Source organism: Dromiciops gliroides, chromosome 4, assembly GCF_019393635.1.
Source record: "Dromiciops gliroides isolate mDroGli1 chromosome 4, mDroGli1.pri, whole genome shotgun sequence".
NCBI lineage: Eukaryota > Metazoa > Chordata > Mammalia > Microbiotheria > Microbiotheriidae > Dromiciops > Dromiciops gliroides.
In genome coordinates this window covers 111,713,577-111,729,831 of record NC_057864.1, presented here as the reverse complement: position 1 = coordinate 111,729,831, position 16,255 = coordinate 111,713,577, and the positions used below count along the sequence as shown (strand labels likewise).

Here is a 16,255-nt window from a genome sequence, read left to right as displayed (position 1 = left end):
CAGGGAATGGCTTACTTCCTTTTTCTTTAATAGCTGTTTCTGGGAGATGCATTCATTGGGACAATAATAACTTGCCACCACATCTAGATTAGGCCAGAAGTTGTTAAAAATGAGAAATATCTAATTTATTAACTTATACTATGGATAATTCTCACTAATGAAGTGATAGGGCAGCTGGCTGGCATAGTGCATAGAGTGTTGGGCCTGGAGTGAGGAAGACTTATTTTCCTGAGTTCAAATTGGACCTTAGATACAACTCTGGGCAAGTCACATTTTTTTTTTTTTTTGGCGAGGCAATTGGGGTTAAGTGACTTGCCCAGGGTCACACAGCTAGTAAGTGTCTGAGGCCAGATTTGAACTCAGGTCCTCCTGACTCCAGGACTGGTGCTCTATCCACTGTGCTTGGGCAAGTCACTTAACCCTGCTTGTCTCAGTTTCCTCAGCTGTAAAATGAGCTGGAGAAGCAAATGGCGACCTAATCCAATATCTCTACCAAGAAAACCCCAAATGGGGACACGAAGAGTAGGGCTTGACTAAAAATGACTGAACTTGTGAATGTATGAAACATGTGAACAACATGTTTCTGAGGAAGAGAAAAGTTTCAACAACCTCCTGAAAGTCTGCTGAATGTTAGACACTAACATTCTTACTTATTTACTTTGCGGATGTACCGAATATAGACCTGCCAAAATAAAACCATTACGTCTTCAGCTTGAGGTTTCTATTTAACAGAACGTTTCTTCAGCTAAATGGAAAAGTGAAATTGAATGAATGCTTGAAGTGAAACCTTTGAAGAAAAACTCACTGCAGCTCCCTTTTTGAGTAAGCACCCCCAACCCCCCCCCCCCCCACACACACACCTGAATGTAGGTTTCTTCCACTGTACTTTATCCAAATCCTTCACTTACAATGGCCATTTTTTAATGAATGCACTGAACTCTCTCTGGCTAGGTGAATATCATCTTCAGCTATAAGCTCATAGAAAGAACAATGACTATTGTAGAACATCTGTTACAATGCCCAAAAAAGTTTTAATGAGGGAACCTGAATGTGAGTTAAAGGTAGATCATCTCGCACCCACCTGGTATCGCCCCAGTATCATCTTGGCAGCACAGCGGGGAGCATTTTTGCAAAAAACCTGTAAGTTAAGGACTTCTCGTTTGCAGCAATTATCTTTAAACACCTGAAAGGAAAGCACTGTCGTCAGACATAAACCCATGTCAAGCTAATGAAGACAACAATCTGGCCATCAGACACACTTCAGACAAGGAGGGGGTATTAGCTAAATCCAAACGTGGAAACTTCCAGACAGAGGCTTGAAAACTTGACTAGGGACGTTTTTATTTCCTTGAAAGGAAAAATATGACTCACCACAAAACTGAAAAAAGTCTGTCACACACATACAGCTCTGACGGAGCATTTATTGCAGAAGTTTGGTAATCCTATGCTCAGGGTAGTGATCTGTTGCATGACGAACCTAGTTGTGAACTTGACCTCAAACTCTCATAGGAGGTGGGGCCGTGGGTGAGGTGATACTTCCTGCTTTAGAATAGACAATTACTTTACTCACAAATATTAGCATCTTGTAGTGCTTCGTTACTGGTTTAGGGCAACATCAAGACTTCAGAAAGCTATTTTTGTGGAGCAAAGTTAGCATGTCTTTTAACTCTCCTTTCTTCCAATCCAAATTCATTCTTCCATTCAATACTTTACTCAGCTTCTTCAAGGAGTTCCCTCAGATTAAAAACCTTGCCTAACAAATCCGTATCCCCTCAGAACTCATGTACTTATCTTACACTACATTAATTTTGCTATGTTGCTATTCAGTGTCCTTCCAGGAGACTTAAACCACAGGGGCACATTGACTATATTTCTTTGATGCCTCCACAGAAAGTTCAGTATAAAGCTTCTTGAACTTTACTAAGATCAGCCTCTCCACATATTTCTAATCCTTTGAGAACTTTTTCAGATCAAAGAGTGAAGAAACCTCCTTCAGCTCCAATCTTCCAAAGCAGTACATATGCTCTACTTGGTGTTCTAACTCCTGTTCTAACTGCTTCCCCAGTAGATGCTTTTACACTGCTCGGGAAAGGATAGCTATAGCTGAAAGCTTGGAAGGTTCACTAAAAAGCACTGAGAAACACTGAGCTCAGCTAATTGCATGTCCAATAGGAAGGCAAAATAAATTTTGTAATTCATCAACCAAATTATGCCTGAAAAATTAGCTGAATTTGGAACAAAGTTAGCTCAATTGCTGTACCTAGGAATGGCAATGAGGGGGAGAAAGAATAACAATTGTTTGAAAATCTCATACTACATGGGCAGCTAGGTGGCGCAGTAGATAGAGCACCGGCCCTGGATTCACGAGGACCTGAGTTCAAATCCGACCTCAGACACTTAACACTTACTAGCTGTATGACCCTGGGCAAGTCACTTAACCCCAATTGTCCCACCAAAAAAGAAAAAAGAAAAAAGAAAATCTCATACTACAGAGGAATCTGGAAGTCATTACTTATTCATTTACTAATACACATATGTACACAAACACACACACACACAAGCACACACCCAACTCTAGCCCAGTGTAGCATAATATAAAGAGCAACAGAACAAGGCTCAGAAAACTGGGTTTTAGATCAAGTTCTACCATATTCAGTGGCTGGGTGTCTTTGGACCAGTCACTTAGTCCCTAGGATCTATCCAAATGGAGTTGGATGAGCCCTAAGATAACATCTAGCTCTAAAATTTGGTGGTGATTCCTTGATTCTATGTTCTGTGAGTTCCCCCTAGACTGTGTTATCTGTATTCCTAAATTTTACGGTTATTCTACTGGCCAACAAGGAAAGTCATTTTAAAGTTGATGGGGAGAGGGCAGCTAGGTGGCGCAGTGGATAAAGCACTGGACTTGGATTCAGGAGGACCCGAGTTCAAATCCAACCTCAGACACTTGACACTTACTAGCTGTGTGACCCTCGGCAAGTCATTGTCCTGACCCTCTCCCCCCAAAAAATGATGGGAAGGGGGAAGAAGGTCCTGGCACCCAGATGGGTGGTACCAGTACTTATTGAGGTATATAATCACAAATTATATTGTTAGAATGGTCAGAGCCATCTTAATTAACCCCCTTATTTTATAGAAAAGGACATTGGGGTCCAAGAAGGTCAACTGTTGTGCTCAAGGTTACAACACAATACATGGCTGACTCAAACTCAGATCTTTTGACTCCATGTAGCACCATCAATACAATAAAATAGGGATAATTATACTACAGTGCCATGACTTCACTGTACTGGGGTGCAGGGCATGAGTGAGTAGGGGAGATATTTTGACTATATTGCATTCCTCTTACTTAGCTTTCATAGCAATATCTCCAGGAAATAACAGTAATGACACTGTGTGCATATGTCTGTGTGTGTGGAAGGGGGAAGGGCAGGCAGAATGTGAGTATAAATGTGACACTTTAGTATGATTTGCAGTACATCTTGGTGTTCTGAGCTGCTGTTAGAGTTGAGAGACCCGAGTCATTTGAATAGAAAATCAAGGGATCCTTGGGCACTAGGAAGGTCTTTGTCTCCTAATCGTCTGTCCCAAACTCTAAGCCATACATTATCTAGTTTAGGAGAGACATGGGCTAACTTTTGCATGACTGCCCAAAAGACAGACTATAACAATCAATCAATCAATCAATCAATCAATTAACATTTATTAAGGGCCTGCCATGTGCCAGGCACTGTGCTAAGCACTGGCCTGCTTACCTCCTGGGGTTTGATAATCTCCTTGTCCACAGGACAGATGGACACTGCATTTAGTTCTCTAGAATAAAAAAGAGTAGCTAATAGTTAGTATTTACCTTCCTAACAGGTAAATGCTCATATCCCAAACATATAAGCATCATCTTGAATAATCCCACTTCTAACCCTGAAGAATGCAACAACTTGGTCCCCAATAAGAGAAGAAATCTATAGAAATGCTATGATCTGGTCCCAACAGTTTCTTTGCTTACAAGCTAATTTAGGTTACAAGTCCCTCTTAGCATAGTTCTGTACTTTGACTATAGATGGTGAATTCTGGGGAGCAAGCACTTTTATCCCTTATTAGACACTACTGACAGCCCTCCATATGAATTTGCACTTTGGGAACTAGAGGTGAAACTGCATTTTAAGCAATATCAAATATATTTTAATCCACTCAAATACAAACATAAGGACTATATACTGGGGTCCCCATATAAGTGCCCCTAAGAAATGTCCTGGAAAAGTCCCCTTTTCTGTTACAGAAAACTGAATACTAGTGAATATCTACGGCTGATGTCTGGATGCAAGAAATACCTTCCTGTGTCTGGTCCCGGACTAACTCTGATCAAACCCCAGACTTTCTCCCTACCTCAAGGATAAAATACAGTTCTCGCAGAATCGATGTCCACAGCCAGTCTGATGTGGGTTGTGAAGGACAGAATGGCATGATGCACATTTATAACGTTCTTCTAATTGTTCCACAAATTGGTACTCCACGTTGGGTTCAAAGTCCAAGGATATGTAGTTACTGGAATTCTGGGGGAGGAAGTTGCTGGAGGCACTCCCAGGTTCTTCAGGGGTTGAGGATGCCATGCTGGAAGAGGAAAAATGCCTACACAGCAACATCAAAAGTAATCAGGTCATCTTTTTAAATTTCTTTATAATGACTTATTTACCCTTTCTCATTAGGGTCTCTTTATACTTCAAACTGTTTACAAATCATGAGACTAGGGAGTACTAACAGCCTTAATGAGGACAGCAGACATTAGTTAAATAAATGAACCATGAGAGAAAGACTAGAATGATCACATCCAGCAGCAGGAAACATGGTAGGTCGCACATGGAAGAGCACTGTCACTGGCCACGTGCAGACCCCTTTTCAATGGCTGCTGCATCTGCACTGAACACCCCAACTTCAAAACACAGACTGCAAGAACAGAGACAAACATAAATTTGCTAAAGAGAGAGCTCAGCTTTCCAAGCTGCCCAACCTTAAAGATGATAATTTTGTTCAGTTCTTCCTTGAAGAAATATAGCTTGGTGAGGAATCACTGGCTCAAAGTGAATATTAAAAAGGTGTTGACCTTCTGACTAATGCCTCTGCTCCCTGTTGGTAGGCACAGCAGTTATTACAAGTTTTACAGCAAAGTCTTCTACCACTAATGATTCTGACTAAAATGCTTCCAGATGCTTCTGACTAAGCTACCAATAACTAGCCAGAGAATTGTTAAATCTGCAACATTTGGTTGAAGATGATATGGAATGAGAGGCATGTCAACATAATAAAATCTTAATAAAAAGTTAATTTTAGCTTTGTGTAGGTAGGTTTGCTTAGATTCTGTTTGTCTTAGTGAAAAGGGTATTTTAATTAAAATTTTATTTTTCAATATGCTATATGAATTATTTCAGTAATACTAATTTTTATTACTAAAATATGTAGTTGTAATTACATAGAACATGCTGGTATTACATGTTAAAATACCCAGTGTTCTTTTTTGAAAAACAAAAGCAATAAAAATAATTCTGTGCATTGTAGATGTATGTCCTCTGCCTTTCCTTTTTTCTTTTCTTTTTTTTTTTTTTGGTGAGGAAATTGGGGTTAAGTGACTTGCCCAGGGTCACACAGCTAGTAAGTGTCAAGTGTCTGAGGCCAGATTTGAACTCAGGTCCTCCTGAATCCTGGGCCGGTGCTCTATCCACTGCACCACCTAGCTGCCCCTCCCTTTTTCTTTTGCCTTCAATTTTTCTCAGCAACGGGGTCTTTTCATCATGGTTAAGCTTCAGCTTCAGTATTTTATCTCTCAGTGAATAACCTGAATTAATTTCTTTAAATGTTAACTGATTTGAACTCCCTTACTCTCCAAGAGATTCTCAAAAGTCTTCTCAGCACCATAATTCAAAAAACATCTATTCTGTAGTCTTAGCTTCCCTTATAGTCCAACTCTCACAGCCATACTTTACTACTGGAAAAACCATAGCTTAGACTATACAGATCTTTGTCAGCAAGGTGATGACTCTGCTTTTTAGTATGCTGTCCAGATTTGCCAAAGCTTTTTTCCCAAAGAGCAAGCATCTTATAATTTCATGGCTGCAGTTGCCATCTGCAGTGATCTTCAAGCCCAAGAAGATAAAATCTGACACTTTCCATATCTTCTCCCTCCAACTGCCAGGAAGTGAAGGGACCAGTTGCTAAGATTTTAGTTTTTTCTATGTTAAGCTTTTACACTTTGCTCTTTCACCCTGATCAATCTTCATTCCGCTTCACTTTCAGCCATCTGAGTGGTATTGTCTGCATATCTGAGATTGTGGATATTTCAGCATTTGAGGCCTGGCATTTTGCATGATTCACTCTGCAGATGAATTAAATAAGGTGACAACACACAGCCTTGCTGTGCTCCTTTCCTTTCTTTAGTTAAAACCTATTAACTTATTATCATCACAACTGTGCAACTTGACCATGTAATGCTTTAACAAAGTTTCTGTATTGATGACTCATTTGAACAAATACTGTAGGAGTATTCTCTTCCCCTGGCCACAATGTAAAATGTGAATTGAGGTAAGAGGAACTGTGGGTTCCACCTCTGCTTTTTCCTCAGACACACAAATATATCCCACCCCCACCCCCCATACTCCTTTAAAGTTATACAAATTCAAAATACAAAGACGTGTGCATATGCATATACAAGTATATAGTATTTGTTCTTGATTATTCTTTTTTCATTTAATTTTTTTTTTGAGTGGGGCAATGAGGGTTAAGTGACTTGCCCAGGATCACACAGCTAGTATGTGTTAAGTGTCTGAGGCCAGATTTGAACTCAGGTGGGGGAGGGGCACAGACTCATTGGAGCTGACAACCACAACACACAAAGCTGGTTGATTAGCAAGTTGGTCTGGGGTCATCTACAGAGCAGGGAACAGGCCAGGCTAGTGAAGAACCTGTTCCTCCTTAAATCATACCACCTGGGACCTTCTGAAGCTTGGGATAGTGCAGTCTGGAAACAGTGCCCCACTTTAAGGAACTAAAAGTGAAGTAAAAGAAAGGCAAGATGAGCAGACAGAGAAAGGTGAGGACCATAGAAAGTTTCTTCAGTGACAAGGAAGATTGAGGTGCGCCCTCAGAGGAAGATGTCAATGTAAGGGCCCCTATATCTAAAGCTTCCAAGAAAAATATGAATTGGTTTCAGGCCATAGAGGCACTCAAAAAGGACTCTGAAGATAAAGTTAGAGAGATAGAGGAAAAAAATGGAAAGAGAAATGAGGGTGATGCCGGAAAAACATGAGAAAAAAGTCAACAGCTTGAAAAGCCAAATTGTCCAAATGGAAAAGGAGGTACAAAAGCTCTCTGATGAAAATAACTGCTTAAGAATTAGGATTGAGGGGGCAGCTAGATGGCGTAGTGGATACAGCACTGGCCCTGGATTCAGGAGTACCTGAGTTCAAATCCAGCCTCAGACACAATACTTACTAGCTGTGTGACCCTGGGCAAGTCACTTAACCCCAATTGCCTTACTAAAAACAAAAAAACAAAAACAAAAACAAAGAATTAGGATTGAACAAATGGAAGCCAGTGACTTTATGAGAAACCAAGACACAATAAAGCAAATCCAAATGAATACAAAAATAGAGGGCAATGTGAAATATCTTCTTGGAAAAACTGCTGACCTGGAAAATAGATCCAGGAGAGATCATTTGAAAATTATTGATCTACCTGAAAACCATGATCAAGGAAAGAGCTTAAACATCATCTTCCAAGAGATTGTCTGGGAAGATTGCCCTGATATTCTAGAAGCAGAAGGTAAAATAGAAATTGAAAGAATCCACCAATCATCTCCTGAAAGAAATCCCCAAAGAAAAACTCCTAGGAATATTATAGCCAAATTCCAGAGCTCCTAGGTCAAGGAGAAAATATCGCAAGCTGCCAAAAAGAAAGAATTCAAGTACTGTGGAGCCCCAGTCAGGATAGCACAAGATCTAGCAGCTTCTACATTAAAGGACTGGAGGGCATTGAATATGATATTCCAGAGGGCAAAGGAATTGGGATTACAACAAAGAATCACCTATCCAGCAAAACTGATCATAATCTTTAAGAGGAAAAAATGGGACTTTAATGGAAAAGAGGACTTTCAGGTATTAGTGATGAAAAGAACTGAACTGAATGTCAAATTGGACTTTCGAATACAAGACCCTAGAGAACCATAAAAAATTGGAGTTGGGGGACATACCTGGGGTCATACAGTGGGTGACTGTCTTGTGTCTGAGGATGGGTTTTGGATGGGATCCCCCTGGGTCCAGGGTGGATGCTTTGTCCACTATGTTACCTAGCTGCCCCATGATGACATCTTTAGGGTTAAATTGAGAGGTGAGGGGAATACACTGGGGAGGGGGAAGAGAAGAAGTAGCATGGGGTGAACTCCTACATAAAAGAAACAGGAAAGGGCTTATGGAGTGGGGGAAGAGATGGGGGAGGAGCAGGGCAATAAATGAACTTTACACTCATCAGAATAGGCTCAAAGATCTTAAACTCATAAGAGTTGCCTCAAGAAGGGATTAACACACATACCCAATTGGGTGGAGTAATCTATCTAACCCTGCAGAAAAATAGGAGGGGAATGGGATAAAGGAGCAAAAGAAGGGAGGGCAGATTGCAGGAGGGGACAGAAAGAAGCAGATCCCTTTTGAAGAGGGATAGGATTAAAGAAGATAGATAATAGAAGGGAATAGGATGGAGGGAAACAGTTAATAATAGTAATCATGAAAAAGAGAAAAGGGGGGGAAATTGTGCAAAAAATATTTATAGCAACTCTTTGTGGTGGCTAAGGTCAGATTTTAACTCAAGTCCTCCTGAATCCAAGGTCGGTGCCACCTAACTGCCCTACTCTTGTTTATTCTTTCTAACCAAGAGGAATAGACACAAATAAATTTGAAAATGTGAATGAATGAATAAAGCATTTATTAAGCTCTTAAATTTCCACAGCATTGTACCAAGCACTGGGGACAAAAACTGAAAAGATAGTCCCTGCCTTCAAGGAGCTCACATTCTAATGAGAGAAAATACATATTTCAGCTGTAAATCAGATGGCTTTTCTATCTGCCTCTGCTCATTATATCTTCAATGACTCCCAATAATGTGCTAAGTCAAGTCAAGCATTCAAGAAACATCCATGATCTGGGATCACCTTATTTTTTCGAGACGTATCATCTTCATTTCTTTTTCTTTTTCTTTTCTTTTTCTTTCTTTTTTTCTTTTTAGTGAGGCAATTGGGGTTAAGTGACTTGCCCAGGGTCACACAGCTAGTAAGTGTTAAGTGTCTGAGGCCAGATTTGAACTCAGGTCCTCCTGACTCCAGGGCCAGTGCTCTATCCACTGCGCCACCTAGCTGCCCCCCAGACATATCATCTTAGTCCCTTATACATATTTTTATTTTCCAGTGAAACTGACTCATTTCTGCCACACCTCTGTACCTAAGAGAGAAAAGAGCTTTGTAAACCTTAAAATACAACATTAACTGAAAGCTATGATTTGCTTATGCTATTCCCTGAGCCTGGAATGTCTTTTCTCTCTCTCTTTTTTTAATCTGTTGAAAAGTTCATTTCAAATGCACTAGCACCTCAAAAGCCTTTTTTCACCCCTAGGTCAGTAACAACCTTCTTTAGACTGAAGCTTGAAAACAAAGTCCTCAGTTTTATCCCTCCCTAATGTAGTTAACATGTGCTAGTGTACAATAGAATTATCTATGTATATGTCTTATCCCTCTGTACACTGTAAGATCCATGAGAGCAGGGCACATATCTATACTTAGTCTCTGATGCACCCATGACCCCTTTCTCCAAAAGAATAAGGAACTCAAGTGTAAAACAGAAATAATAATAATAACACTTAACTTGCAGGGCTGCTATAAGGGTCAGTGTAAGAGAATATATGTAAAGCACTTCGCACAGTACCTGGCACACAGCAGGTGCTGAAGAATGCTTATTCTCTTTCTTGTTTCATCTTTTGGACCACATCAAAAGTTGAAAGCAAGGAGATGATGAAGCAAATTAGAACATGCTTCCTGAAGTCTTTTTTGGGGGGGAGGAGATGTAACTGAAGGAAAATGGAGCCAAATCTTTGTTCCTGCAAATACCAGACAGGATTACCAGAATATCATCCCTAGCCCACTGTGCTCTTCACGCAATAGACATTTAAAGCATTTCCTGAATTCAGATGAATTACTGAAACAGGAACAAACACACTCATCCTGTTACTATCCCCAACCCCTTACTAACATAATCCATCAGTGTCTGAAACTCAGGATCCACCTGCCTAGTAAGGAGTGAAGGCCTCTGATGGCTGCTCAGTGGAAAGGGTCAGGTCAGTCATATGTATTTAATAAGCACCTACTATGTGCAGGGATATGAAGAAAGACAAAAGACAGTCCCTGCCCTCAATGAGCTTCCAGTCTGATGGGAGATACAACACACAGACAACTACGTACAGACAGTATATATAGAAGAAGTCACAGAATCCCAGAGTTGGGAGGCTTTTCAAAGTCCAACCGATCCTGGAACAAAAATCCCCTCTACAACATGAGGAACAAGTGGTCCTACAGCCTCTGATTAGAAGTCCATTCCAGCTATTGCTTTTAGTCCCTCTTTCCTCATGGCAGTCCTTCAAATAGTTCAGCACAGTGATCAGACCCCTTTAGTCTGCTCTTCTCTGGGTTAGGCACCTTTAGTTGCTTCAAATGATTCTCACATGGCCTGCCATTGAGGCCTTTCATCATGCCAGGCTCCAGACTCTGGAGACTTTCACTTATCAATGTCCTTCCTAACATGTGGCACCCCAAACAAAACACAATGCTACAAATGGGCTATGACTGGGCTATGTCCAAACACCACCATATCCTCCTTTAATGCAGCAGTCTTAGCTGCCAAATCAGTGATCTAGACCATTTCCAAGTCCCAGCTGTCACTTTCTAGTTATGGTACCCCAGCAGGGTAGCTAACCTTGTTAAACCTGTTTCTTTCTCTGAAAAATGAGAGTTGTAACATATTCCCTACCTTACAGAATTGTTGTGAGTGGAGTGTTTCGGAAACCTTCAAGCACTTTATAACAGCAAGTTGTTATCATTACTCTAGATCAGGGATTCTTAATCTGGGGTCTGTGAACTTCGTTTTTGTTGGGTTTTTTTGGTGAGGCAATTGGGGTTAAGTGACTTGCCCAGGGTCACACAGCTAGTAAGTGTTAAGTGTCTAAGGCCAGATTTGAACTCAGGTCCTCCTGACTCCAGGGCCGGTGCTCTATCCACTGCAACACCTAGCTGCCTGTGAAATTTTTTTTAAAACATTTTTCAATACCTATATTTCAATATAATTCATTTCCCCTGTAATGTATCTTTCATGCATTTAAAAACATTATTCCGAGAAAGGGTCCCTAGGTTTTACCAGACTGCCATGACACACACACACACAATATTACAAATTTATAATCTAGGGATATAATCCACAGCAAAGACGATTCCCAGAATAGATAAACTGGGTCTTATTGAATATAATGGGCATCAAGGTACCATGGAGTGGCTTTGGATTCAGAAAACTTGGGTTGAAATCCAGCTTCTGAAAGTTACCCGCTGCGGACTTTTGTCAGGTTACTTAACTTTATGGGATCTCATCTCCTTTTGGTTAAGAGAGGGGAATGGTCTAGATAGTTTTTAAGGTCCCTTCCAACTCTAAGTCTATGATGCTCTCCTTTGTAGAGATGGGGCTTCCATAAGCATGAAATATTGCATGTAATGTCAGATATTTTTTGATTTTAAGTAGTTTTGCTGAATTGTTTTTCTTGACTTCCTCTTTTTCTTTAAAAAAATGTCATAGGGATAGCTCTCTGAAAGAGGAGGGAGGGAAGATGTACAGAAAGAAATCTAGGCAGTGTGAGAACAAAAGATTATCAAAATCTATCTTTTTTTTTTTTTTTTTTAGTGAGGCAATTGGGGTTAAGTGACTTGCCCAGGGTCACACAGCTAGTAAGTGTTAAGTGTCTGAGGCTGGCTTTGAACTCAGGTACTCCTGAATCCAGGGCCGGTGCTCTATCCACTGCGCCACCTAGCTGCCCCTAAATCTATCTTTTTAAAAAGGAAAAAAATACTATTTTAAGTACTTGGGGATACGAAAACAATATAACCTAATGCAAATGAATGTGCTCAAAGCCTTGCCTTAGTGCATCTCATTGGTGGTTTCAAAGAATTCTCTTGGAATTGTACTAGCTACAAACGGCCTGCTCCTTGTATCACACCCTCTCCTAAGAATCCACACCCAGAGGTAGCTGACAGGTGCTTTAGGTTTACACATTCAACAATAGATTAGCACCTGAGAAATCTCCCAGCCTGGGGAAGGGAGAGTTTGTGGGTAAGAATAGGACACTGTGGGTTTTTTAAAAAGGCAAACCTGGAAATCCCCTAAAACCAGCTCCATTAAGAACACTCCTACAAGAGAGTTCCCATGAAGCTGGAATGTAAAGATTGCTTCACTTTCAGCCTCTCATCAGCTGCTGGGACAGATGGATCAGTCACTCAACAAGCATCAAATGCCTACTAAGAGCCTGGTCCTAGACTGTGTGCTGGGAAAGCATCTAGTACCTGCTAAGAATATGTGGTTGGGGGCAGCTAGGTGGCACAGTGGATAAAGCACAGGCCCTGGATTCAGGAGTACTCGAGTTCAAATCCGGCCTCAGACACTTAACACTTAGTAGCTGTGTGACCTTGGGCAAGTCACTTAACCCTCATTGCCCTACCCCCCCAAAAATAGTATATTAAAAAAAATAATATGTGGCTGTTGATATGGATATAGTTGCTTTTTACTGAACTCCTACCAGATATAGACCCAGGTGCTCTATATTTTTACCCAATATACATACATGCATGCATGTGTGTGTATACACACACAACACATATGTACAATATACATAGATACATTTACTGTAAACACACACATATATCCTACCATATAAACCCAATGAGCAACCATTTACTGAGCACCAAATATGCTATACTACTGCTCTAGGCACTGGGGGAGATAGAAAATGATTAGGGAACAGGTGTGGGGTTTTTTTTTGTTTAAAGTTTGTTTTTTACCTCATGGAGCTTACAATGATAGTATGGAGGGAAATAATAATCAGATCTATGTTCCATCAGCATGGTATTCAAAACACATGTAATATGAAATGGCATGAACAATTGGAAATTTTCAACAGAGAATAAGGGAAATGGAGAGGGGATTTAGAACTATTCTTTCAGACAAGAGAGGTAGGATCCCATGAACTCAAATTCTATAGTGGGAAATCAGCCCAGGAGGAGGAAGCTCTGAAGAATGAAATTCTGAAACACAAAGAGCAACAACCATTATGAGAAGGAAAAAGAGGGAGTGGAGTGGGGACAGGATGTCTAAAAATCATGAATACACAGGGAACTGATGGACTAACATATTTTTAAATATAGGTACAAAAAATGAAAAAAGGTTAAATCAAAGAGAATGAACACAATAGCACAGTACTATTCTTTAAGACTATTATAAATACTCAAGTTAACTACAAAGGACATATGAAGGAAGATTCTATCTGCATCCAGAGAAAGAACTGATAAATAGAAATATGTATAGAATGGCTATGTGTGTGTGTTTGTGTCTAATGGTAGTCATATCTAGGGTGGGGAGGGGAAGAAAAAAGGGAAAAAAAGTTACATGATAACTTTATTATATATTTAAAAGGATAGCAAGTGGTATATAATAGATTTGCAGTTTTGTATACAATAATCTTTTTTTCCTAGTCTACTATATTATGGAAATGCTTGTTTTATTTCTTAAGTTCAGAATAAAATAAATACAATCTTAAACAAATGAAGATAGACATGCTAAAAAAAAGAATGGTGTCAAGAATGTAAAAACTCAGAATGAGCTGTAGTTCATTCATTTTTGGCTGAATTGTGAATTGATACAACCAATCTGGAGAGCAATTTGGAATTATGTCCAAAGAGTTATTAAACTACCATTCCTTTTGACCCAACAATACCACTACTTCTTGTATTTCCAAAGATGATTAGGGAAAAAGGAAAAGCACTTATATGTTCTAAAATGTTTCTAACAGCTCTCTTTGTGGTGGCAAAGAACTGGAAATTGTAGGGATGCCCATCAATTAGGGAATGGCTGAACAAGTTGTGGTGTGTGGTTGCTATGGAATACTACTGAGCTATAAAAAATGATGAGCTCAGTGATTTTGGAAAAATATGCTAAGACTTAAACAAAATAATGAAGAGTGAAATGAGGAGAATCAAGAGAATATTGCATACAGTAACAAAAGTATTGTCCAGGAATTTTCTCTGGCTGTCCCTAATGCCTAGAACACTCTCCCTCCTCCACTCCAACTACTGACCTCCCTGGCTTCCTTTAAGTCTTAACTTAAAATCCCACCTTCTTTAGGAAGCTTTCTCCAACTCTTAATTCCTGTGCCTTCTCTTATTTAATCATTTCCTATTTACCCTGTGTAGAGCTCACTTTGTTGTTCCATGTTGTCTCCCCAATTAGATTGTAAGCTCCATGAGGGCAGGGACTATCTTTTTACCTCTGTGTATCCCCAACACTTAGCACAATGCCTGACACATAACACTTAATAAGTGTTATTGATGATGAATTGACTGATTTCTAGCTCTTTAATTTTTTTTCATTTTTCATTTTTTTGTGAGGCAATTGGGGTTAAGTGACTTGCCCAGGGTCACACAGCTAGTAAGTGTTAGGTGTCTGAGGTCAGATTTGAACTCAGGTTCTCCTGAATCCATGGCCAGTGCTCTATCCACTGCACCACCTAGCTGCCCTTCTTTAATTATTTTTGTCAGTCTTTTTCATAACCTCTCCATTTTCTCTACATCCCATTTAAAACAAAAACTCCCCACACTACTGGGTAAAAATAATAACAACTGAGACAGTTAGGTGGTGCAGAGGATAGAGTACTGCCTCTGGAGTCAGGAGGACCTGAGTTCAAATCTAGCCTCAGACACTTGACACTTACTAGCTGTGTGACCCTGGGCAAGTCACTTAACCCCAACTGCCTCACCAAAATAATAATAATAATAATAACAATAATAATAACTTGTATTATATGGAGAGCTTTAAGGCTAAAAAATTACATTTCTCTTATAAAGTTGTACGATTTGTAGTATAAGGATTATCATTTGTACAAGTAATTATCATTATCATTGTGATGATAAATATTGTCACCAAGTTTTACAAATGAGGTAATTGATGCTTAGAAAGGTTAAGTGACCTTTTCGGTGTCACACAGTGAGTAATGGGACTTGGACTCTAACTCATGTCTTTTGGTTATGAATTCAGTGTTCTTTCTATTCTATCATGCTGTTTCTTGTATATCATACTTATGATTATAGATTTAGAGGTGGAAAGAGCCTTTGAAGTCATCTGGTCCAGCCCAATTATGTTACTAGTGAGCAAATTGAGGCCCAGAGAGACTATGATGTGTCGAGTGTCACACAGATAATAAATACGTGAGCCAAAATTTGAACTCAGTTTCTCTGACTCTAAATCTGTCAATTTTTCTAGTATATCCCACTAAAAACATTATAGAGCTTAGTGTCATTATTTTTTAAATTATACAATGCTCACTCACATGGTTATTTGGGTCTTTAATTTTCTCCCCTTGCCAAATTTATGCTTAGGTAATCCCATCTGACATCTATGACTATTTCTTCATCTCTTCATCCATCATTCGTTCATATATACAATGATCATTTATTACGTGCAGATGCCAGCACTAGATGCTATCTGGGAGAACTAAAGAAAAGGATGCTTCACACCTAGTTGTGGAGCATGTTCATGCATCAAACAAATGGAGTAAAACTGCAAGTAGGACCTAGCCTCATCAGCAAGAAGGGAAAACGTAGGAGCTCACTGCCTGTGTACTATGATAAAAGGGACAATGAATTCCTCTTTCCTACACTGTCTGAGTTTTTATTTCCCTTTATCAGGTTGCTTGAAATTAAACCAATCAGAAATTGCTTTTAAAATGTAAATATATCCTAATAGGGTTAAGGGTTAAGGGAAGCCATTAGTTATTCACAGTTTACTATGAATCTTACCACATGTCAGACACTGACACAGAGTGCTGGACAGGTCTGAGAAAGATGAAATGGTGAAATGTTTTCAGTAACCAGAGGACATGGGGCAGTGACTACCATGGGGATCATTAGGTCATCTAATAT

General features: G+C 39.7%; 1 protein-coding gene across 1 annotated transcript in view; it reads right to left on the bottom strand.

Moving 5' to 3' along the window:
• The window catches only part of TRAF5 (TNF receptor associated factor 5), a 54,366-nt gene that overhangs the window by 15,042 nt on the left and 23,069 nt on the right, over positions 1-16,255 (bottom strand). The window contains 3 exon segments of the mRNA XM_044005222.1: positions 1,082-1,183; positions 3,756-3,813; positions 4,384-4,626. Of these exon segments, the coding sequence (XP_043861157.1) occupies positions 1,082-1,183; positions 3,756-3,813; positions 4,384-4,607 (384 nt within the window). The 5' untranslated portion in view covers positions 4,608-4,626.